The 23,548-nt window shown below is 35.3% G+C and overlaps 1 protein-coding gene across 1 annotated transcript in view; it reads left to right on the forward strand.

The window, feature by feature from the left end:
- The window catches only part of DGKB (diacylglycerol kinase beta), a 333,490-nt gene that overhangs the window by 75,097 nt on the left and 234,845 nt on the right, over window positions 1-23,548 (forward strand). Inside the window, exons 5-10 of the mRNA XM_063411359.1 lie at window positions 5,124-5,277; window positions 6,586-6,621; window positions 8,008-8,148; window positions 12,429-12,478; window positions 13,840-13,914; window positions 14,406-14,525. Coding sequence (XP_063267429.1) covers window positions 5,124-5,277; window positions 6,586-6,621; window positions 8,008-8,148; window positions 12,429-12,478; window positions 13,840-13,914; window positions 14,406-14,525 — 576 coding nt within the window. The remainder of the gene's footprint in view (window positions 1-5,123; window positions 5,278-6,585; window positions 6,622-8,007; window positions 8,149-12,428; window positions 12,479-13,839; window positions 13,915-14,405; window positions 14,526-23,548) is intronic.

The raw sequence follows: 23,548 nt of genomic DNA on the forward strand, positions 1-23,548 counted from the left end.
TTTTCTGTAGTCAGTCAGTGTCTTAGATGTCATTATAAACTTTAAAAGTCTGTTTCTTTTTATCTGTTTGGAAGGAGCTTAGAGAAAGAAATCAATACTTATGGATTAAATACTTGTTGGAAGTTGGGCTAGGATTAATTTTGAAATTTTGTGGATGGTTAATTAACTATTATTGATTTGCTGTAACAATTTATTGTGTAGGAAAAGATGCACATTTTTAATTTCCCTATGCATTGAGTCATAGTGAGTCCAGTTCAATGTTTGCTTTCAGAAAAGATGAAAATTGTTTAGTGGTTTACACATTTTATTTGCTAAAAATTATTTTGAAGTTAAATATATGCAATGTTGCCCAGGTCTTACGTTCATTCTCCTTTTCTTTTCTCCAAGGTGAATATATAATTTTTTTTCTTAATTTCAGGTGTTAGGAAACATTGATAAAATCTATAAATAGGAAACAACTACTTTTAAAAATATAATAAAATTAATTTTATATTAATTTTATGGTTTAAATTAGCTGAACTCTGTGGTAGTTTTGAATGTGTACTGATCTGGAGTTATACCAAAATTTTTCATTACCAAAAGAAGTTTTGTTACCCAGTAATACAGAAATCCTATTTTTTGAAGTTTCTTCTTGTAAAACATAAGAAAAGGAGCTCTAATAAACTTGGTGAATCGGTTTGACATAAAAATAGAAATTCAGTTTTATATGATTAATATAAACCCCTTTTATTTTTCTGTTACCTACAGGCAAGGATTTTGATACCCTTTTTATTAGAGTTGAAGCTAAAACTGCACAAATTTTTTTCTTCTTTTAGACTCCCTCAGAAGATTTAGGCTGAATTATTTGAAAGTTCTTTCATGTTTTTCTGATTTAACTATGTCCTATTTTATCTCTGTTATGTTGAAAATTTTCCTGAAGTCCCTAAACTTGTGATGATAATCTCCCTATGCCCTGATAGTCTCTTGTGAAATGGAATGAATTAATTAATGTGCCAGGCTAATTGTTGTCAGTTTGGTACATCCCCTCATGCTCTCATCCCCTCACTTGTGAAACGTCATGGAAAATGCTTTCTGAAATGCTAAATCCTTCTTTCTCAGGTTCATTTAAATTCAGCTGGAGCTTCTGGAAGGCAAGCAACTGTTGAAAATTAAGCAATTATACTGCATGCTTAAGAAAACCACATCCACCATTTTGGTTTATATATTATTCTGATGTTATTGATCTGAACTGTTTAATTAATGTTTGAGAATTCGTTAGCATAAATAAATTATTTTCAAACCATACCAAAATTCTCTGAAATTTTCGTCTGAGAAATTCTGATAATGACAGTGAGATTTAAAAGGAAGATGAAGCATGATACATATTAAGGTGGAAAATGATCTCTGCTTTCCTTCTTTTTTTGTCTTTTTGCTTACCAAAACATTGTGCAATACATTTGAAAAGTGGCTGGGGTTGGGGGAAAATGCTGGTAATTAAAGCAAGGGTACTTACTTGCTGCAGCATTTCCCAATTTCAGAAAGGTAAAGTTCCATGAGGAAAAAGAAAAATAGTCTATAATTGCAGAATAGAGAAATGACAATAATATTATGTATTGTTTTTGCTATTGTGAAAGTAGTTTTAAATTAAGCTGAGCAAATGTTTTCCATGTTTACATGCTCATTTCTAAATGAACCATACTCAATACTTAAACCTCTGCTTATTGAGAATGCTCCAACACCTCTGAGTCTTCTACAGTGCTCCTCTCAGGATTTAGGAAATTCTTCCATTTTTCTGTAGTTGTGTAATAAGTTGTGTGTATTAAAGTGAGAGAGAGAGATGATAGACAAGGCACTGAAAGCAATTTAAAGTGAGCCTGTTTCTGGAAGCTCACCCTTTTTCATTGGGAAGCTTGATGCATGATCTAAACTACTCCTAGGTCTGCTGTAGACTAGCTTTGTTCTCTTTTTAACTGTATATACATCTACAAAAACAAATATCCAGAAATGACTGTACCATTTTAGAGCTCAGTTATAATCTACACCAAGTATGGTAGGTCCTCTAGAATGTTTTTCAGCTATGCAGTGTCAGAATCCTAGATTTTGGGGTTTTAGGGAAGAACCTAATCACAGGGCTCTACACAGAGATCTCCCCTAGGCAGGATTGGTTTTATACATTCTTTGTGTACAGCATGTGATTTTGCACCTGCATTTTTGGCCATTCTAAACATTTCTGATGTGTATTCAAGTAATTTGCCATCTCCTGACTAACTTCATTATAATTTGAAGGCTTTTTGGATGGGCAACATCTGAACTGTGGTTGTATTAATATTGCTGCTTCCCTGGGGGAATACAGGTTGGAGACTATGTTAGAACAGAGGATAAAGCACTTTCAGCTGAAGAAATCTGGCTGTAGAACAACCTTTAGAACAGCCACACACTTTCTTTTGTCCTTTGCTGAGCCACCCTGGTTGTTAGAAGTCAGTATGTCAAATATTATAAATGGACATGGCAGCCAAGTCATGTGTTGGTTTAGTATCTCTTGTCATTTCTAGCAGTTTGGAACATGTGTTGGAGGATATTGGCTTAAAGGATAGTCAGACCATCTTTAGAAAATACTGAAAAGTTTGAACATCTTTAAGAAAGCAGATCTTCAGGAAGAAAGAAGTACATAATTTCAAACATATTTATTTATCCAGTTCTCTACACAGATATAAATCTGAACCCATTAAATGAAAAAAAAGTAGCATTAGGGCTTTAGTTACTGCTGGCTGCTTTCAGGATCAATGCCACTCAGGCCGCAGTTTAAAAATCTAAGATGGCTCTAAACTCAAGGAGTATTTTTGCAATATATACATGAAATCGGCAGACAACATAAATAAAGAAAAGATTAATGTAATGTGAAGATATTTACGTGGTCATCTGTAATTTGGTTTAGTTTCTGTTTACACTTAGCTTTTTTTGTGTATATGATTTAGTGAGATAGCTAAGACACATTTCATTAATGCACAATTTAACAAAGCAATTTCACATTGTTAAAGTCAGTTGATTTAGTGATTAATGTATTTGTTATGCTTGCAGATAAAAAAATACATTTATATAGAGTATATTAGTGTAACTAATTACTGATTTACTTGGATGCTGATACAAATCCTTTTGCTATTGTGATTCATAGTTCATAAACAGTGAATTAAATGTCAGTGGCTTTATTAGAGAGAAAAAAACATAAAGTTTGTAGCACGAATGAAACAGTGTATGATTTGCCAAAGTAAAAGAGTGTGGCTGAAACTGTTTGATGAGATAAAGATAGTGAGTCCATGTCGAAGGTGATTATTTCCATTTTACACCCATCTTGAGCATTGTGAGCAATTTTTTTTAGTCTCTGCTATTTTTACTTCAAGACGTGAGAGTTTTATTGGTTTCACTACACTTCTTTCTCAAATGAGGTGTTCTGTATCAGAAGCTCAGCAGAGATACCCTCTCGCCAGTCTTGCATTCCTAATAATTATGACTTGCAGAAGAGTAGTCAGATTTTGCAGTTTGTGTTGTTGGTCCCTCATAAGGATGATGATACACGTTTGAAACATTATTGTTCTGTAGTTAGGTCTTGATCTTAAAGGAAAACACCTTTTTTAACCTCCACATAAAATTTCAATATCTCATAAATACATTAAAAAAGTAAAAGTCAAAGAAGTCAGGGGAAGAGAAGTCTCTGCTCCTAAGTCTTCAAATTATATTAAAATAATAGTAAAAATTATTTATACTGTGACTCAGATTCCAAATTCACTGAGGCCTTTGAAAATTCAGTTTCTATTTTCTTTTTTCTAGCATGGTTTCAAGCTGGTCCTTGGTAGTCTTATCTCTCTTTCCACATTCACTGCAATGAACTAAAGGACTTGCACCGTGGACTTTTCTACAGAGAAATGGAGTATTCCTTAAGCATAGGGAAATTTCTCAAAGTCAGTTTTGTGGTATCATGTGGATTTATCCCTTAATTATTTAACGATGACAAGTTGCTGTTCGGTTTAATCTATAAAGAAAGTAACACTATGTGTTATCAGGTTGTTAATTGATAAGCTGTTTTAAAATCACAAATGTAATGATAAGTATGCAGTTGTGTCAATATGTTTCAGGATGCGTTTATCTTCATTCTCTCTTAGCAGGGTAAAATGGGATCATAACGCTCTGCATGGCTGTGGTCCCATTGCAGCCTGCACCTTCCTTGAGGGGGAGGTGCTGATACCTCCCTGATGACCAGCAGTAGGAAATAGAATGAAATTGCATCAGGGGAGGTTCAGTTCAGACATCAGGGAAAGGGGGTCATGGTACCAAGCCCATCAGACGTCAGGGAGTATCTGGATGATGCTCTTAGTAATGTGGTTTAGTTTCAGGTAGTCCTGTGAGGAGCAGGGAGTTGAACTCAGTGATCCTTATGTGTTCCTTCGAACTTGAGATAATCTATGATTCATTTTATTACTTACACAGACAATGCTGTTTTAACAGAAAAAATCATTATTGGAGTTGTATTAATCAGCTCTTACCTTGCTGGCAGTAGCAAAACCAAAGAGTTTGTCATTTGACAAGCTTTTGTTTTTTCCCCACTAAGTGATGTTGCCTGTCAGAGCACTCCCATTTGACTCTTTGAGTCTGTCTGAGACAGGGTGATCAAGTTAGTCTTTGACAAACACCAACAAAGCATATTGCTACATAGGAAAAGACAGGAGGCCTTCAATTCCCTGAATTAAGCATCCAAAAATCACCTGCTTTTTGTCTGCCTAATTATAGGAAAAGCTAAGACATGCTAAGTACATCCCTAGGAGCTCTGTAGGCGCCTTTGGATAGTAATCAAGAAATTTGAGAGCATGGAACTTGATTTCAGGGTCCTGATGTAAGTGCTCTGAATTTACTCTGGGCTTTCTTCTGCAGTGCTCTGAGGTATTATAGCAATATTGTGAATTTTCAAAGTAATACTTTATTTAATAATCACTTTCAAGAATAGGTGTGCCAGTCTATATCTTCAGAAATCAATGTATTTAAATACAGTCCAAAGCTTTTGTCAACTGAATGTTACTTGATGGATTAGTGTGGGTTTTATTTACAGAACATTCAAAAATTTTTATTGTTTTTTTTCTTCCCCTTCACTGCAGACAATTGATTTAGAGGGGTTCAGGCTTTTCATGAAGACTTTTCTGGAGGCAGAGTTACCAGATGATTTCGTTGAACACCTTTTTACTTCATTTAAGAACAAAATCTCTCACTGCAGCCCATTAATAAAAAACAAACCACAGCACCTTTCTGGAGGTAAGTAATAAAATCAGTAATATAAGAGCTAAAGGCTCCTTCACCCTACTGTCTTACTTCTAATAGCTGTAAATATATGGAATTCTTAACTACATGTTGAGGGATTTTTGTTCTGGTATTTGTGAAATTTGGGAAACTTAACTCAACCGTCATAAGAAATACTGTGAAAATGAATGGAAATTAAATGGGTTTGTGTTTTTAATTCACAATAATGATGCAGCTGAGACACCAAGTGGACATTCTTTGTCATGTAAATGCTAATCAGATTGCTATGGTTACATGATCTTGTTGCCTGCTCTCCTGTAGAAACACTTAAAAACCTTCAAGCCTCGTGCAGGAGGCTCTTGCAGGTGCTCAACCATTTCTGTGCCAGTTGCTGCAGTTTCTCTTACCTGTCTAGGTGTGCTTCTGTTGTTATTAATCCTACGTACTTAGCAGCTACTGATATTGTAAATGTTGGTTAAGGTTAGTATAACACTTAAAGTGACTTTGATTTCAGAGGACACAGCTGAATTCTGCCCTGTATAGGCTGTACTCAGCTTTCTTCACTTTCACTGTAGTTCTATTTGATATATTTTATTCCTATGTGTGGTGAAATTGTAATAATAATAGTTGTTATAACATCATGATTAAGGATGGTGCTGTTACTACTGTTGAAACTCTATGTTAAGTTTCTTACTCTAATGTTGCCTCCTAAATTTTTTTTCCTACGCTAACTTTTCCAAGTTTGTCTTGAGCTTTATCTTTTTTTTTTTTTTTTTTTTTTTTTTTTTTTTTTTTTTTTTTTTTTTTTTTTTTGTTATTGAGGACTTCAGAAATAATATAATGCAATACCAGTTTAGGAAGCTTCCATATGTTTTTAGCGTAATACCAGAAGGACTGGTTGATAAATAGTTATATCCAAAACATGTTCAGAGAGGCAGTTCAGTTCACCTCATACAAGAATTATTTGGGCTTGAAAATATACTGGGTTTATATTACAAATCAATTTCATAGTTTATACTAAATGTTACATCCCGATAATTTGTAACTTCTAAAAGGAAAAACTGTGCATTGGTACGTTCTAATGTGCAAATGGAAACTGTGGAAACAGTAATTTTTAAATGTTGCCAGTAGTGAAAAAAACCCTGACTGTACTGGAAAATAACTTTGTCAGAAATATTTGACATACTTCTGGAAAATGGAAGGGTAAGTGAGAGTTAGAGAAAATGATGAAGTAGCAGGGTTCATCAGTCTGTCAGGTATGTGCTTGTTTTACAGCTGGTCTCTTCTGGTCCACTCACGTCTGTTTATAAACTGTATTTTCAGTTAAGGTGTCTGAGGAGAGATGGAAACAGATGCCAGGTAAGCAGCAGGACTGGAATTCATGTGTGAGTACATTTCAGCCAACCCTTCCCATCTCTGATTAAAAAGTAATAATTTACCCTGTACCTTGCAGTCGATTATAGGTTAAAAGATACCTCAGAATCTGTATTTCTTTTCATTTGGATTTCAGAACAGTTTATTTTTGAGAAGAGTTATCCCAGATTTTATAATCCTTTTTTATTCTGTGAATATGATTTGCATAAGACTGGAATATGAAATGTTTGTGTAATTTGTGTGACTAAAGCTAGCACTTAACTGAAAAAAATATTTAAAAAATCTTAATTTTAATGACACTTAACTGACATGCAATTCATTAAATAGAACATTGACTTATTAAACATTTTTTTCATTTAATATTTACTTTTAGTGTTTATTATTTGCCTGAAACCATGAAAATGAAATTCATTCCAAGATACATTTTTGCATGCCAACTTTCTCTTTTTTACCTTATTTTGTTGTTTTAACATGTGTATCTCATAACATGTAGGCATACCTTTTAAAATGTAGGCTTTTGAAGGAGAATCCATATTGCAATGAACTTTTTCAAGCTAAATTTAGGGGGAGAGGGGATAACTCTCAGTCAGTGAGAAATGTAAAAAACCTGAAAAGAAAGTTTTCTTACTCCTTTCTCTGTGTTCTGCTGTCCTTCCCATTTTGCCCCATTTTGGTCCTTTAGATTCCAGAGGTATAATCAGGACTGGTCATACTAATGTTGTACTGAAACAAAAAGTTTGGCAATTTTGAAACTTTAATTCCAAGTAGTACATTGGAACTGCTAATAATCACAATGTCTGAGCAATTACTATGTCTGTTTTTTAAATCCTAAATTTATTTTCTCAGTAGTCTGTAACTGAGACTTCTGTGTTTTAAATATGTGCTGTACTGACACACATCTGGCTCTGTTTTTGGGATAACAATACATTTGGGTATTAGAAGAGCTTTTGTTGACACTTAAACATCTTCAATTAGTGTAGTTGTTGTCAATCTAGAAATCAGATAAAGCTTCCAGAAGCACAAGGAAGTGGATGAAGACTTCAGCAGGGATTGTTTTTAATACTTAGCATCTAGTATGGTAGAACAGTTTTATTCACCAAATTGTTTTGTAGTCAAATGAAATCAGATCAGCACAAATTAAAAAAAGGTTATGCCATTCTTGTAACTTGGTGTGGGGTTTTTTTGGATAGTTTACTTTAATTCTACCTTTGCTGGATAAACAATGAACATGAACTGTTTAAAACTTTATATTTAAATTAAGAAGTAATCTGAGAGTTACATAAAAAAGGATTGAACGTGTGCAAGAGTTATGTTTTCATTCTCTGCTTATATTGTATGTTCAGACTAACAAAGGTTATGGGTTATTTCCAGGTCTGAGACTTAACAAGGGCACCTCTACATCCAGACCTCCTACTCCTGCCAATTCACATTTACCAGATATGATACAGCTGAAGGATATTGTTTGCTATTTGTCACTGCTAGAAAGAGGAAGACCTGAAGACAAGCTAGAATGTATGCTCTTTTTTAATTATAAATACTTAGTTCCATAAGTCATCAAATATTCTGTTTCTGAATTTAAGAACCAGTTTTGAGCAGATGGATTATAAAAATATGGTTCTAGGTGACCCTTACTGCAGAAATTATTTTTATTCTTGATAATGATGAGATATTAAACTAAATGTGGTGTATCTAGGATTTGCTATAATGGGGAGTAAGGATTGCACATTCTGTAGTTACAGTAATACTCTCTACACTGTCATCTCTTGATTAGTATCAGATCTGAGAAAAACAAAGTATACTCAGAGATCTATAGATGGGGTGAATAACCTGCATTAAACATCCTAATTCAAACAGAGTATTGTTAATATAGGCTGTGGGCTCTATATTATTACTGAATACTGAAAAGCCAAGAGTGATGCAAATCTGCATCACTGTTGGGAAGGAATGTTTGACACAGGAAGTTAGAAATCAGTTGTTTGGTTGTTTTGTTTATTTGTTTGTTTTTAATTAGGGACCTGGGTCATTAAAGTGCAACACCACTACCTATTAAAAAAAATAACCCAGTGAGTTTGGTCTATAAACTGGAGGAAAAAAAAGAAAACCTATTTCCTTATTGTGGAATTTTAGAAGCCAGTTTTTCACGTGGCTAAACAGACCAATCATATAGCCCTTATTTAGATGAAATATTCTTCAGTATATGTAACTGGTTTGTTAAAATATTTATGGGATCAGGCACTCATATGGAAAGTAAATATTCAGTATGATAAGATGTGCAAACAGTAGGCTTCTTCTGCCAGAATAATAAATTAATTACAAGGTTACATATTGCTGAAGTTTCTTGATGTTTTATTACCTGTCAACTTTGTACTGCAAGGTCACAGCAAATCCCCCAAATTTGTTAATACTGTTTTGGTATCACATGATTAAAAAATGAGAATGTGTGTGTGTGAATGTGCATTCAGAATACAGGCGTAGAAAAACGGGCATCCAAGGACTGAATTTAACTTCCAGTGTAAAAACTGCTGCAGGGCAGCAAGTCGTGGAAGCCTTCCCAGAGCTCTGAGAAGCTCAGTGCACAAACCGTGGCATGAAGTGGAGATCAGTTGCCTCCCCTGGTGTCAGAAGATGGTACAATGGAGAGGAGAGACAGACGAGCAGATGATAGTTATAGTATGGGGATTTTCTATCAAATTCCTGCAATAGGAGCTGCATGGGCAAAAGACTGTGTTCTGTATGATTTAGGAGTGAGAGAGCATGATCTAATGTGTGTGTGGTACTTGAATATTTTGTATATTCAAGGTCAGTTGCATTTACTACATATAATTCTGGGTATGGTTGTTTTATGATTTATTTTCTTCTTTGTCAGAGGTGAAATATACCACATATTTTGCTTTTTGTTATCTAAATTTCAGCTTATGCTGCACCATTGTATGCAGACTTTTCTGTTGATTTCAGCTGAATTCTCATTATAAATCAATGGGATAATTTACCTCCTTTTCTGAATATGAAAGAAGTAGGTCCTGTGGCTGTAAGGTAAATGACAAGTTTGTAGCACTGAAGGGAAAAAAGAAAAATGGTTTGTTCTGGAGTTGCCAACATTAATATTAATACCAATTTCAAATAGTGATTTTTTTTTTCAGGTGACAAAAATTAAAAAATGAGTCATAGCTGAGTGTTTGGAAATTTAATTCAGGACAAGCAGAATGTAAAAGTGGTGCTTTCAATAAAATTTGATGTAGGCTGGAGGATGAACTGCACTAAGAGAAAATAATGTTTCATCTTGGATCTATATGATCTACAAATTTTCATAGATTTATAAATATTTCAGAAGATAAATGGATTTTTTACCCTATTAAGAGTATAGAGGTCATGTATAGTGTGAACCTCACCTGTTTGGTATGCTCAGCATATCTATTATTCATAATCTATGTATGACCTGAATATAAATAAAATCCCAAACATTCCTCACAGGGATACATTTAGAGAACATATGTCATCTTTTTAAGGTTAAATTGCCATCTAGAAATAGAAATTGAATGCCCAGTCAGTGTAATGAAGTAAGGGGATGGGAAAAGAAATACAAAAATTTGACTTGGGCTCTATAGTTTGCATCAGAACTTCTGGTTTTTTGTTTTTATAATTTTGTTCTTGGTTTGATTTTGTGGTTTTTTGGTTTGTTTTTTTTTTTTCTCCTTGAGTGTGTAAATCAAAAGCATGAATGTTTAGGAGTGTATGAATAGAAAAGTGATTGCATGCCACACCACTAGCATAGTTTTCAGAATCTAGCCAAGAGCACAGATTGAGCCTTTTTACTACCCTATACATATGTAATTGGAAAGACTTTTTTTCTACAAAGGTGAAACTCTTATAATTATGCTAATTTCTGGTTTTAAACAAATGATGAGATTCATGTTAAAGGAAAAGAAGAAGTCTGAAGCATTACTGCTCTGGAGTGGGCAAAGGTCACAGAGATGCTAAAACTTGCTGTAGAACATTCTCTGAACTAGTGTCTAAGAATCACAGAGGAGGAGGAAGGAGAGCCAAATGATTTTAACTTTATCATTAAGTGATTCAGTGATTCATCCCTATGGAAACTGTGAATGCCTAATGGTACCTTTGCCAGACAATATTAGCTGTCAAACTCTGAGAGGCTTTGATGGAAGGCTTACTAGCTGGCAGTACGAGTCTCTGGTGGCTTTTGGCATTAACTGTTGTTTTACACTGAAACATTTTTGCTGTGGTAACTCCAGGGAAAGAGGGACATTTTTATAGTTTTCCCTAACCTGTAACTACTGAGTCATGGGCCTCTGTGGTGTGAAATAGTGTGCTACTGTAAATATAATCAATCTTGTATTACAGCTCTTTAGAGCAGTGCAAGATATATGGCAAAAATTGCTGAAGTGGTAGAGAGGTATAGTGCTTACCTTTTTTCCACACACATGAGCAACTCATTCCCAAGATGGAGGATATAAGTGAAACAAGACAATACATATAACAACAGTTAATATGTTTTGCTGTAAGTCCAAAAATGTTTGAATTCTTTCTGAACTTTACTCATTAATTGCTAAGAATTTCCTCTCACTTCTCATTATATTGTTTCCTGAAAATTATGGTAAGCTTTGTGTGTGAAATCTATTGGACTGTAACAGCATCTGCTATGGGTCTGGTGTGGTAGGATTCCTCAGTGTTAAATAGGTCATATGTTATGTTTCCAGAGACATCTGATTAGACAACAGATTACTTGGGTTTTGATCTTTGTGAAGGCATTACATTGTCGTGGGACCACCTCTGCATGGGCTGACTTCTTCATCCCTAAGAAACAAGTGTAGGGGTTAAAAAAAAAGGTGTTTTTGAAGAGCGTGGGGTGTATTTGAATTTCAGAGCTCTGACAAATTATCCCTGAAAGCAGAGACAAAGAGTAGGATATTTGTAGGCTTCTGGATTCCCTTTTTTTGAAAGCTTTGAAAGCTTTATGCTTTGCTGCTTCCAAATATCTTGGTAATGGTGCATGTACCCCTTATTTTGGCTGGGATCAAGTCATGATACAATCTTCATAGTATCTATTTTTTCTGGATATTGCCAAAATATACCTTTTTGTCTGTGTGGTTCCCTAGAATGTTGGGAATACATTTTGAAATTGGTGAAGCAAGTATGGTCCTGGAAGAAGTCATGCTGGCAGTTTGTGATGACTATTTATTGTTGGATTTGGATGATGAGCTATTTAAAATATTAATCCCGTGTTTCATTTAGTTGGTCAGAAAATATTTTCTAAAGCAGTATCACTATTGAGTAGTGATAGCTGCAGCCAAGGGAGTAGCATTGTAATTTAAGCAGGCTTATCAATGTTTGTGACCTTGTGTGTGTGTTATCCTGTGTTTGGTGAGATCACAGCCTTTTCATAGTACTCACCATGAAGACAGATCATCTCTAGAGGGAAGCAAAATCAAGTTCACAGACCAAATTAGCTGTTAGGATGATGGTGTGGAAAAGGTGCAGTTGCACTCTTAGGATGATGGTGTGGAAAAGGTGCAGTTGCACTCTCTGGCTAATATGTCTCATTGGAGGTGCTGTGGCAGGGTAGTGGCTGAGTGAACCTCTCACATAATGCAGCTTGTTTGGTGGGTCTACAGCTAGTCTGATCATTAAACAAAAATGTTAATATTTGTCCATTCTATGCAACTCAAGCTCAGTTATTTTGTGTTTTGGTTTGGAGTTGTTTTTTCTTTATGAAAAAGAGATGTATTGGTTGTGTTTTGTAACTGAGTTTCCTTCTCTCTTTGTTTTCTTTTCAGTTATGTTTCGCTTGTATGATACAGATGGGAATGGATACCTGGATAGTTCGGTAATGTTTTTTATGTGTTGCATTGTAAGAGTATGTCAAAGAATATGGCAAAACTGTACAAAACTACCTTAATTCAAATCAAGTTTATATTTATCCTGAATTATTAGAAGCAATATAAAATAGAGTCGATAAAAATCCATTCATTTGAAAAGTAATGTTTGAGTTTTCTAATGAGTAATGCTGATTCTGCAATTGTATAAATTTTCAGTTGCTGACACTGCTGTCATGGAGTCTCATTCTACAGTCTTCTGATTTTTAATGACATAACTGTAGGGGACACATTAATATGATTCCAATAGTTCTAGTATGCTGCTAGGAGATGCGTATGAAAGCACCATTTGTAAAGATTTAATTAAAAAGGGTAAGAGAGTATGAGAGGTATGAGAGTCACATACTGGATTTATGTGGAGAGATGTCATAACTTTCATGTTATTATTAAGAATGGAGGAACAACATTAAGGGCAGAGTTTTGAGGAGTAGCCCAATCAAATGTTTGAAGAAAAGTTGGAGATATGGAAATAATTAAAAAATATGTTACTAGTTTTTTCTGATAGCTAGCAGAAACAAGTATTTTATTGGCAGTGTTTTGTTGGGTTTTTTTGGGGGGAGGGTCTACTTTTTTTGTATCTACTGGAAGCAAGACAGCACAGAATGGATTTTTAAGGAAGAGGAGGTGATTCCTATAAGTTGCATGGAAAGAGTGAAGTGAAATTATATACAGGTATAAAGTAAAAATGGCACCATAATTCTAGGCAATACCAAGTTGAGTTAGATGCCTGGATACAAATGAGAATTTAGAATGGTCCTAGATAAGCATTTGAGCATGTTCACCAAGCAAAAGTGTATATGTAAATATAGAAAGGCCCTAGTGATATGTGATCAAGGGAAACTGCAATACTGTGGTGGTAAGAAAATAAATCTGTAGTAGTTTACAGAATCCACTTTATGCCTTATTTCTGTTAGAAAGTTGTGATTTATACAATTACTGTCAAAAAAAGTAATTTGTTAGAGTGATGGAATTTAAAGATCATTACATGATCTTGTCACACACTGGGTAGATATCAGATCATGAAAACATGGGTGCTTGAAAGATAACTAGGAAGGAGGAATCTGTGACCTCTTTGAATTCTTTGATTGTGGGGTTATATTTCACCTCCCTGAATGCTTTGTAATCCATGCAGGATGTTTTGCTAGTAAGCAGATTCACTTGGGAATACAGCTTCCAGTGTAAAGTACATTTCATCAGGGATGTTGATGAAATAGTGTCACTGCATGCAATATGGTTGGATTATTAGTTGCTTGCAGTAGAATTTTTCTTTATAACCTTGCATTAAATATCATACTTTTTCATTCATCTCTAGGAGCTGGAAAATATCATTGCTCAAATGATGCATGTTGCAGAATACCTTGAATGGGATATCACTGAATTAAGTCCAGTAAGTATCCATTTATGACAATTTTTTATTGTGGCTAGAGACAGCTGTCATAATTCTGTGATATTTTATATCCATGTCACATTCCATAGGTAAGGTAGAAATAACGATAGCCTAGTTCCACTAGGCCACTGTGAATTAGCACTTTTACCAGTATTTTGATATTTAAATCTGATCTATGAAATGTTCAATAAATGTAGTATTAACTTCTATAACATAATTGTTTCTGAAAATTTGTCTCTGAAAATTTCTTAAGAGTGAGTGCTCAAAGGACACAAGTTGGTTTGGGTCCTTTAGGTGTTAAAAAAATGTAAGAATATGGCACTTCATTTTTTTGAACTGTCCATACTCATTTGACTACAGCTACCATGCAAGTAATGTTTTCCTTATGTTTTGTATTAGAGAATTGGAGATCTGCACGTCCTAACAAGCTGCTGTATTAGAATATAGTAATAATAAATTAGAACTTATGAGATTTTTTTATTAAACTGTAGATTCTCCATGAAATGATGGAAGAAATCGACTACGATCATGATGGCACTGTTTCCCTAGAAGAGTGGATCCAAGGAGGAATGACAACAATCCCACTCTTGGTCCTTCTTGGGTTAGAAAATGTAAGTATTAAATGGTAGCATCAAGTTTGTGCTTGGATGTTGACGGTGGCCTTCAGGTTAGTTTCTCTGTGGCCTGTATAAAGAGTGACTTTGCTTTACCCTCTCTACTGTGGCTGAATGGTGTGCAAAGAACGAGGGGTGTCTTCAGGGTCACAGGTACACCGGCAAGTTTAAAGCACCACCAAATAAGCTGGCTCTGGAGCTGGAAGCTGTAAAAAGCTGAGTAGTTTTCCCTGCTAACAACATGTTAATTCTAAGCTGCAGTATTATCTGTTAAGTGTGTTTTACTGCCCATGTGTATGTTAAAGCTGCCTTGGAGTAGCGTCTAAGCTTCTCAGCATGGTACTGGCTTGTGTGGCCTAACTGTACTGACCCAGAACAGTCTTGGTTGAAAAGAACTTCTGGGGAATCTTCTCTTCTGGTCCCTAATAAAAGGCTGCATCACAGATTGAATTATCCAGGGCCCTGTTAAGCCTGGATAATTCGAGTGAGGTGGATTCTACCAGTTCTGTGGACAAACTTTCCCTGTGTTCATTGTTCTCAAGGGAAAGAGTTATTGTTCATATGTGCAGATGGAACTTCTTCTGCAGCAATTATTGCTGGCTCTTGTCCTGTCATGATACATCCCTATGAAGATCCTCTGTCTCTGTAACTACATTAGTAAAGTATAGTAAGAAGCAATCTCAAGAGGAACACTTACACCAATGGATAGAGTATTGACAAAGATGAGTTTGTGTTCTCCACATTTACAACCTCACATTAAAGGCAATACAGATGTAACATGATCAGTTTTGTACCAGTCCAACACGGCTGTTTTCAGATTGGCATGTTGTCAGTGCCACCTGCTGTTCTATATTTGAGCTAATTTTGAACTCATCTATTGAAGCATAGGTTTCAAATGCTTTTCTGCTATTTGAAAGAAAGCCTTTTAATATCTTTTCTTAAGTAATTTTCACATATTGAAAATAATTAAGAATATTTATTTTCCCCATTTAGTGCAATCTAGACTGCTGTAGTTGCTCTATGCTATTTTATTTGCACAAAGAATGCTCAGATTGATACTTTGTGCAGGGAAATATGCAACAAACAAGTTTATTGAACAGAAGATAAATCAGTCTTGCAAAATCTAACTAATTAAATTACAAGTAAAATATCTGAATTGAAGGTAACTTTCAGTGTGTCTGGATCACTGTAGTACTGATTCCCTAATTCTATATGTGAGATGGAGTGAGAAAAATGCAAATTACTGTCATCAAACAACAGATCTTTGTCAGGCTGAATTCCATTATTTCCACTGAATTATTCTAAACAAAGGCCAGCAAATAGTCTCAAGCAAGCAATATAGCAGATAACTGATAGTGATTTTCAGTACAGATTTTTCTTTTATGACAGGTGGTATAGATGTTCTGAGAGTATTCTTCAATATCTACATTTCATTCTTTCTAAATTTGAAACTCCTAAATCATGTCATAAATTAATGCAGATCATTCTGTAGAGTTTATTTTCATATTAAAGCAAAAGCTGTTAGAAAAGCAAACATAGCAAAAGCTATGTTATCATTTTATCCTTTTGAGTATTTTTACTAGTTATTTATCTTGCTGCTCAAACCTTAACTAAGAAAATACTAAAAATACATAAATAGTGATCAACATTCTACAGCCTGTTATCAACTTGGGGTCAGTGTTTCTGTCATCAAGAGTATTCCTAGTATTTGATGCATTTCACAGACATAAATATACAGTCGTGGAAAAATATTGTAATAGCATGCAAAATATCTTTATTGTCAATAAGCATAGTTTATGTAAATTCCATTACTTACATATGAGCTGATTTGCTAGTAATCTGCTAATGATACATTGGGACAAGATGCTGCCCTTTAAAAGGGCTCCTATTTTTCTTTTTATGTATAAAACTGCTTAATTTTTTAACCATCAGATTATATGTAGAGAAAAGCAAAAACTTTAAATTTTTCATTAAACTAGCAAAAGTATACTACTTCCATTTGTACATAGCCCAAATAAAATCCTGTTTTAGGACACTGAAAAGTGAAATCAATAAAAATAAAACTCTAATGCCTGGTATTTAGTGTAAACTAATAGCATGATTTTGATGGTTTTGCAGCATTTAATGTATTATCCAAGCTCTTCATTCCAGTGCATCAATCCCATTAGTGGGATACTCATTTCTTTTTGCATGCCATTGTCAGATTTTGCAAACCTAGCTTCCCAGGACTGTGCTGTCTGGGTGTCTATCCCTCTCCTTTTAGCTATGGTAATGAAAAGTAAGATAAAAATCTTTTGGACTCACTAATAAAATAAAAATGCTAATATCTTGAAGTTTTCCTCAAGGGGATTTGTGTGTGAAAATAAGGGATATAACCTACTGGATTATGCTGCTTAGACATGTCCAAGTAATCTTCATAAGCTGTAAATCAGGGGGGAAAAATATCAACAAAACCACGCCCCTGCCCCCAAATCCCCAAAGCAAAACCACAACAAAAACCAAACAAAACCTGCAAATAAAGAACCCGCCAACCAAACTATTGCCACCTTTGTTTAAGTGTTGTCTCTGTACTGAACTTGGCAGTGACAAAATTTTAAATCCAAGAGATGAAGTTCAGAGCTTGTCTAGTATGATAGTGACAAAGAATTGTCACTATAGTTTATTTAAATAAATTATGATATTAGTGAAATACTTGTTTTGGGTTGGGCTCCATTAACACTGTAATGTACTTAACTCATATAGAGCTTGTATGAAGGATAGAAGATTCTCAGCTGGTCTGATTTGATATGCTAATACCAGTGAAGCTATGATAATTTATTTCAGCTGCAGATTTGTCATAGTACTTTCAGAATTCAACTACATTGTTTGTACTTTAATCCTTAGTTTTCTGTAACAGCTATATAGAAAGGTCAGATATGTAAAAGTTCTATAGTACATTTAAAGCCTTTCAATCAGTATTTTATTGCATTTTATTGAATTTAATTTTATTGCATAAAATTTCAATCATTTCATTGCATACATACCTTATTACTGTATTAGACTATATAGTCAGAATAATTTAAAAAGAAGGAGCATTTAAGTAAAGTATGCAACTATATCATTTAAAAATAAAAGAATAAACAAGCCAGTGTTGATGAGCAGTGGGCTTGGGATAGCCTAACCTCTGACAGGTTTGTAGCCTTTGCCCTCTGACCTCATCAAAAATCCTCCTCTGAGAGAGACAAGAGTGATAGGCTGTAACTACAAGCATTTGCCAAACGCCTCTGACCAAGTCAGAGAAGTAACAAGAAAATCTACCTGATTTCCCTTTTGCTCTCTCTCTCTCTGCTTCCCCCCTGGCTATTTCCTAGACTTTCATGAAATTTCTAGTGCCCTCCAAATTTATTTGAGATTACTAAACTAATTTAAAAGTTGCTGGCGCAGTTTAGAGTCATGAAGATAATAGGACAAAGAGCATAAAAAAGGCTAATTTCCCTAGGAAATCAAGCTTAATATCCAGTTTGTTTTATTTTGCTGGGCTTTACGTTCTGTTTCCTTCTAAGATTTGATTTTGGAGTTGTTGTGAAGGTAGACTTTAGAAGTACAGAGTTCTGTCTCTGAGAATGTTCCAGGATAGAAATGACACATTTGATTTTTTGGTGCTTTTGAAGGCAGTTGATATTCTAAACAAACAATTTGTGTTCAAGATAAGGAATTCAAATAAAAACTTAATTAGTGCTTTTTCTGTAGGGGTTCTGAGACAGATATATGTACTATTTGGCAATTTGTTTTAGAAGAAAAGATCTTAGAAATGTGTAAATGTATAACCCATTTATAATTGGATGACTACCCTTTTTCCAATTAGCAGTCTCTAAATGTGTTCTGTATGGCATCTACTGAAACCTTTGTTGTTAAGACAAAGTAATTCTTACTTTGAAGTTTAGTTGTTCCAATTTCATGGATTTTTTTTTCAAGAAATTCTCTCATGTAAAGTGAGAAGTTTGTGAAGAAAAAGAAAATGTTAACTATGTAGGAAATTGTTATTTATGTGGTTTAATTTTTAGTAATAAATGTATGAGGTAGTTCTTTGCTGAGTGTCACACTTCAGTCTAGAGTTTTCACAGTCCTTATCACAGTCCTTTCCAAATTTATTTTTACATCTTAAGGCAATAGCTAGTTTCCCACCCAAACAGAAATTGGACGGGGACATCCCTGCAGTACTCCTGATTCTTTTGGGAAGTAATATTTCACATAAGTGACAATTAGGCTATTTATTCTACTCCACGGTAGAAACCTTTCAAGTTTCTGATCTTTTTATTCGCTTCTGCATTAAATTAAATAGATTAACATTGTAAGAGAAGGTGGAGAGTTAATTCATTGACTCTCCGAGCGTCACTTAAAATTTCTTTTGTAATCTGTGTACAAAAGGCTTCTTAATGATGGGTTTTGTCAGCCATAAGCATTGTACTGTGCTCTTTGGTAAGTGTTGTACAATATTATTCCACCGTGATTTGATAGAAGCACTTGATTTCTCTTTTAAGGTAATTGCATGCCAGATATTTGGTCTCACTTTTCCTGTAACAAATGGTTACTGACACCTCTGTTAGTGATTGCACAAAAAGGAAGTACAAACTGCAAGTTCGTAAGTGCTCGTGTTTAAGGAAATCCTGTGTTTTAGGGAAGTTTTATTTTCCCTCCTCTGGCCACTAGATGTCAGGGTTGCACTGTACCTGGTGCTGCACAGATGCTGAATAGCTGCTCTAAGGTGAGAGAGAGGTTTAAAACTAGTAAATGCTTCGTAAAGTCATCTGTCGTTTGAAATAAGGCAATATGTCTTTCAGTGTAAGGAATATATGGAAATACAAGGAAATATGCATTTCTTTTAAATCACTCATTGCAACTTTCAACCCAATTCACCTTTTAAATCAAAGTAAATTTTGATGGGACAAGTCTTCGTGCTGAATTGAGACTATGTTTCAATTAAATCATAAGGATATACTCTTAAAATTTTACTTTGGATCCTCAAGCAGCAAATATTATGCGATTCCACTCAAATATTTCAAAAAGCAACTTTCAAACTCTCTTGACTAAGCGTGGGATGGAATGTTTCAGTGGGAGTCCGTACTTGGGAATAGTGCTTCTTTTTGTGTATATTGCATTATTGTTGCCATACCTTTTGAGTTGTATGTTAAAATGGAACCAAACTAGGGACTCGCAAACTTGTGCAAGTCCGGAGTGGTATCTGTCATAGCATGAGTAAAATCCCTTCAGGCCGAGGCCTGAAATGACTGCTCAACACCTGGGCAGTTGCACAGACTTCGATTTCTTTTGTTCAGAGAGGAACAAGAGCAGCCAGGCTTTTTATTGACCTGAGTGCAATTTCTGTAGGTCCTTTCTGAAGCGTGAGCTTCCTGGGAGGCCGAAGTTGGGCGCACCAGACGCTATTTCCATACACGCAGAGGGCAAGCTGGAGCCTTTAGTCTTTAGTAGCTGGCTCCCTTTGTGCGCGCTGGTTCCCGGCTGGCACGGCCTCCGCAGCGGGATCGCGGGAGCTCCTTTGCAGCCGCTGTGGCGGCGGGGCCCGCAGAGGGCGCGGTGGCCCTGCCCAGGAGCGGCGCTGGCAGCCGGGCGCTGCTCGGCCCTGCCCGGCGGGAGCTCCGCAAGGGCCTTTGCCTGCTACTGCCCCGCTTTTCCTTTCCTCTCCAGCTTGAAAAAAGCCCAGGACAAGCCGGGAGCTACTAACCCCTTCTGTGTATCAGGTGTAAGATAAACGGTGTTTCACCCAGGTATACAGATTTACCACAATTTAATTTCTGCAGCATCAAAGTCTCTGCAGATGACAGATGGTTACAGATTTTGGACAGGGGAAACTCCATACTGTGGCAATTTATGAAGCTTTTAAAAACCATTTCATTTTCCCTCCTGTGCTCCCTTTTCTGTTTGTGGCTGAGTGTGTGGATGGAGGCTGTGGAAAATTTTTGTTTTGATTTCTCAAGCACAGACGCAGACACACACACAGTATCTCAGAACTTAGAAGTGAGGAGTCCTCACTCGTATGTCCCGTGAGTCAGGTTACTCCCTCTCCACTTGACCAAGAATAGACTTAGAACCCTTTCTTCCCAAAGCAAATTGAACAAAACAAAACATGATATGAATTCTTTGCTGAGAGCCAACCAAAGGAGTATGTAAAATGTAACTATATTTGTTTTAAACTATGTTTGCTGCATAGTTTAATGGAAACTCTTCGCACCTTCTCTGACTTAATAATACCTAAAAATTAGAAATAAAATTGTCTTCAACAAGTCAAGTAAATATTTTTGAAATAAAGGGAATCAAAATAATCAGTGAAAGAATAACAGCTACACCATAACGTCCTCCTCACTTGGATGCTTGTTGCTAACTCTTCTCCTACACAAAAACCCTTAATACTCTGTTATTTTTGACTCTCTGTGGCTATTTTAAGAGGTCATGTTTGCTGGGATCAAAATTTTTCAGTGTTTTTATTACCTTTTTTAAGTCTCAAAATCTTGAAAATCTCTTTGTCTACCTTATACACAAATATCTAAGAAGCTGACATAAGTTAATATTAAACCAGGTTAGGGATGTGTAGCTAAAGTCTGTGATAGCATAAAATTTTCCACTAGTTCCAAGGCTGGCTCATTTATGGTTCAGTTGCTTTTTAAGGTCAGGTAGTTTTGGCAATCAAATCCGTGGTAGCAGGGTCAGGACCATGAGTTAAGAGAATGGTTGTTAACAAAATAAATGTTACTATTGTCATTATGTTTTAAAGGCTGGGTATGACATATGGAAGCTTGATTTTCTGTGATGTGTATAATGAAGTGAGGAAGAGATTTTTACTGTACCTGCCCTGCTTTGAGATCTTCTTAATGTCTGTTTGTTTTTAAACTCTTTCTCAGGATATGGAAGCAAAATGAGTTAATGTCAATAAATGCACTGATGTGTCAGAATTGTGGATTTTATTCATACTTAAAGACTGCATTGAGGTGGCTTTGTTTCATATTATGTCTTTTTTTTTCCTCTTGGCAGTGTTTTAAAAAGTTATGTTCATGCATAATCATATGCAGCACTTTATTGCTTATTTTTGGCAGTGCACAAGAGCAAAAATTTAATTTGCTCCTTTCCAAAAGTGCATTGTGTGTTTATGTAATGGATTTGCATCAGTTGCAGTCTGTAACAGAGCTAAGTGTTTTAATTGGCAGAACACCCACATCAAGACTTGTTTGTTTTTCTGATAAGGAAAATGCCAGCTAAGTTAGACCATATGTTCTGTTCAAATAAGAAGCGACATATTCTCATATAATGGTCATTCTTTAAAAATAAAATTAAAATGAAAAAGTAATACAAAATTAATGTGGGAGAGGGGCAAGTTTATGCATAAGTTTGAATTTCTGTTAATTTTTATAAACAGCAAATATTTTGCTAAGGAAGGCTGGTCAGCTTACATTTTAAGTGCTTGTGGTTTATGACTGTATGTGTTGATGACCTGAGTGACATTAAAATTGAAGAGTACATTGTTTGCTGTTTTTCTTTTCTCAGAAGGATTTACATGGTTGTTGTTTAATGAATAATTGTCTACTTTCAGAAAGCTTGAAATACTACATTGTAGTTTAACAATACATCAAAAATGTGTGGAATATGGTAGTAAGATGGGAAGAAAAATAGAAGTTAGAGAGCTCTGTTTGATAGAATACATCCTCTTCAGCTGCCAGTCATGAAGGAGCTTGACAGGCTTCTAGTGCTTCACAGCTGCAGAATCTATTTCTGCTTCTTCAGGGGAAATTGGAAAACTTCCACACTCTTTGCCAGCCTGAGAATCCCACATTAGGCATCTGCTGTGCTTTTGCTGCAGAAAGGGGACCCTGACATTGCCCAGCTGTCAGAGATGGCATTTGAACTCCTGCTGGCAATATTGGGGGAGCTATTACTTGTGCTCTGGTCCTGATATCTTACTAGAGGAAAAAAAAAAAAATGGACTTCAGGGTTTTTTTTGTTTCTAGGTAATGACTTGCAGGAGATATTTAAATTTGTGTCCTGGCGTAGACCCAGCTTTGAGCCAAACATTCTTAATTTCTTGGAGTGCTGATTTTGCTTCAGGATTTTTCTTTTTGCCCACAGGTGTGACAAAGTCTTCATCATATTTGACTTGTATTAACTTCTAACTCCTAGAATGGAGCAATACTGATTTTTAAGGACATAACTCATACAGTATATGCGAATATAGGACCAAACTAAATTTTTTGTTACAATTCATGCTCATCAACATACACTGACTATTCTCATCAGTGAAAACCATCATATTATTGAAAATCTAGTCAGGAATATTGTTTAGATGTGGTGCCAAGTAATGGTAGTTTGATGTGAGAAATCAGAAACTGGATAAGAACAGCTGTTGATGCAGCTTCTGAGAAACAGAGATTGGTGTGACTTCCTTTAGCTATAAGGCAATTTCTTTTTTGGCAATGACATGACCAAGAAGATCACAGAGTTTCTGCAGTGCACAAAGAAGCAGCTGATAGACATCAATTGCCCGTGTTCCATTGGATGTTATATTTGGTAAATGAGAGTTAAAAAAACAAAAACAAACAAACAAAACCAACAACAACAACAACAAAACACCTTGTGCTATTACACTAGGTTCATCTAGTTTTTTTAGAATCAAGACCTCTGATGATTTTAGAAAAGAAAAAGCCTGATGGCCAGTATTGCCAAGAAGCCGGGAATTAATTTAATGTCAGAACCAACTGCACATCATTTTGTAAACTTTAAAAAGCTAGAGAGGCCTCAGAATTATTCCATTAAAAAGGAAGAGGACAATCATCCAACATAAAGCATAGTTTCATAAAAATAAATTATTTGATAGTGTTTTAGAGTTTCACATAAGTTACAGTGGACCCATAAGTAGTAAGTGCCAGTGAGTTGATCAGTTTATTCATGAAAGATTTGAGTATACTGCAGTAGCTGACTGAAAAATTTGGTCTTAAATGTAAGGAATTCAATTTTTGGAGAGGAGGTCTAAGATG

This window comes from Prinia subflava, chromosome 1 (assembly GCF_021018805.1).
Source record: "Prinia subflava isolate CZ2003 ecotype Zambia chromosome 1, Cam_Psub_1.2, whole genome shotgun sequence".
Classification (NCBI taxonomy): domain Eukaryota; kingdom Metazoa; phylum Chordata; class Aves; order Passeriformes; family Cisticolidae; genus Prinia; species Prinia subflava.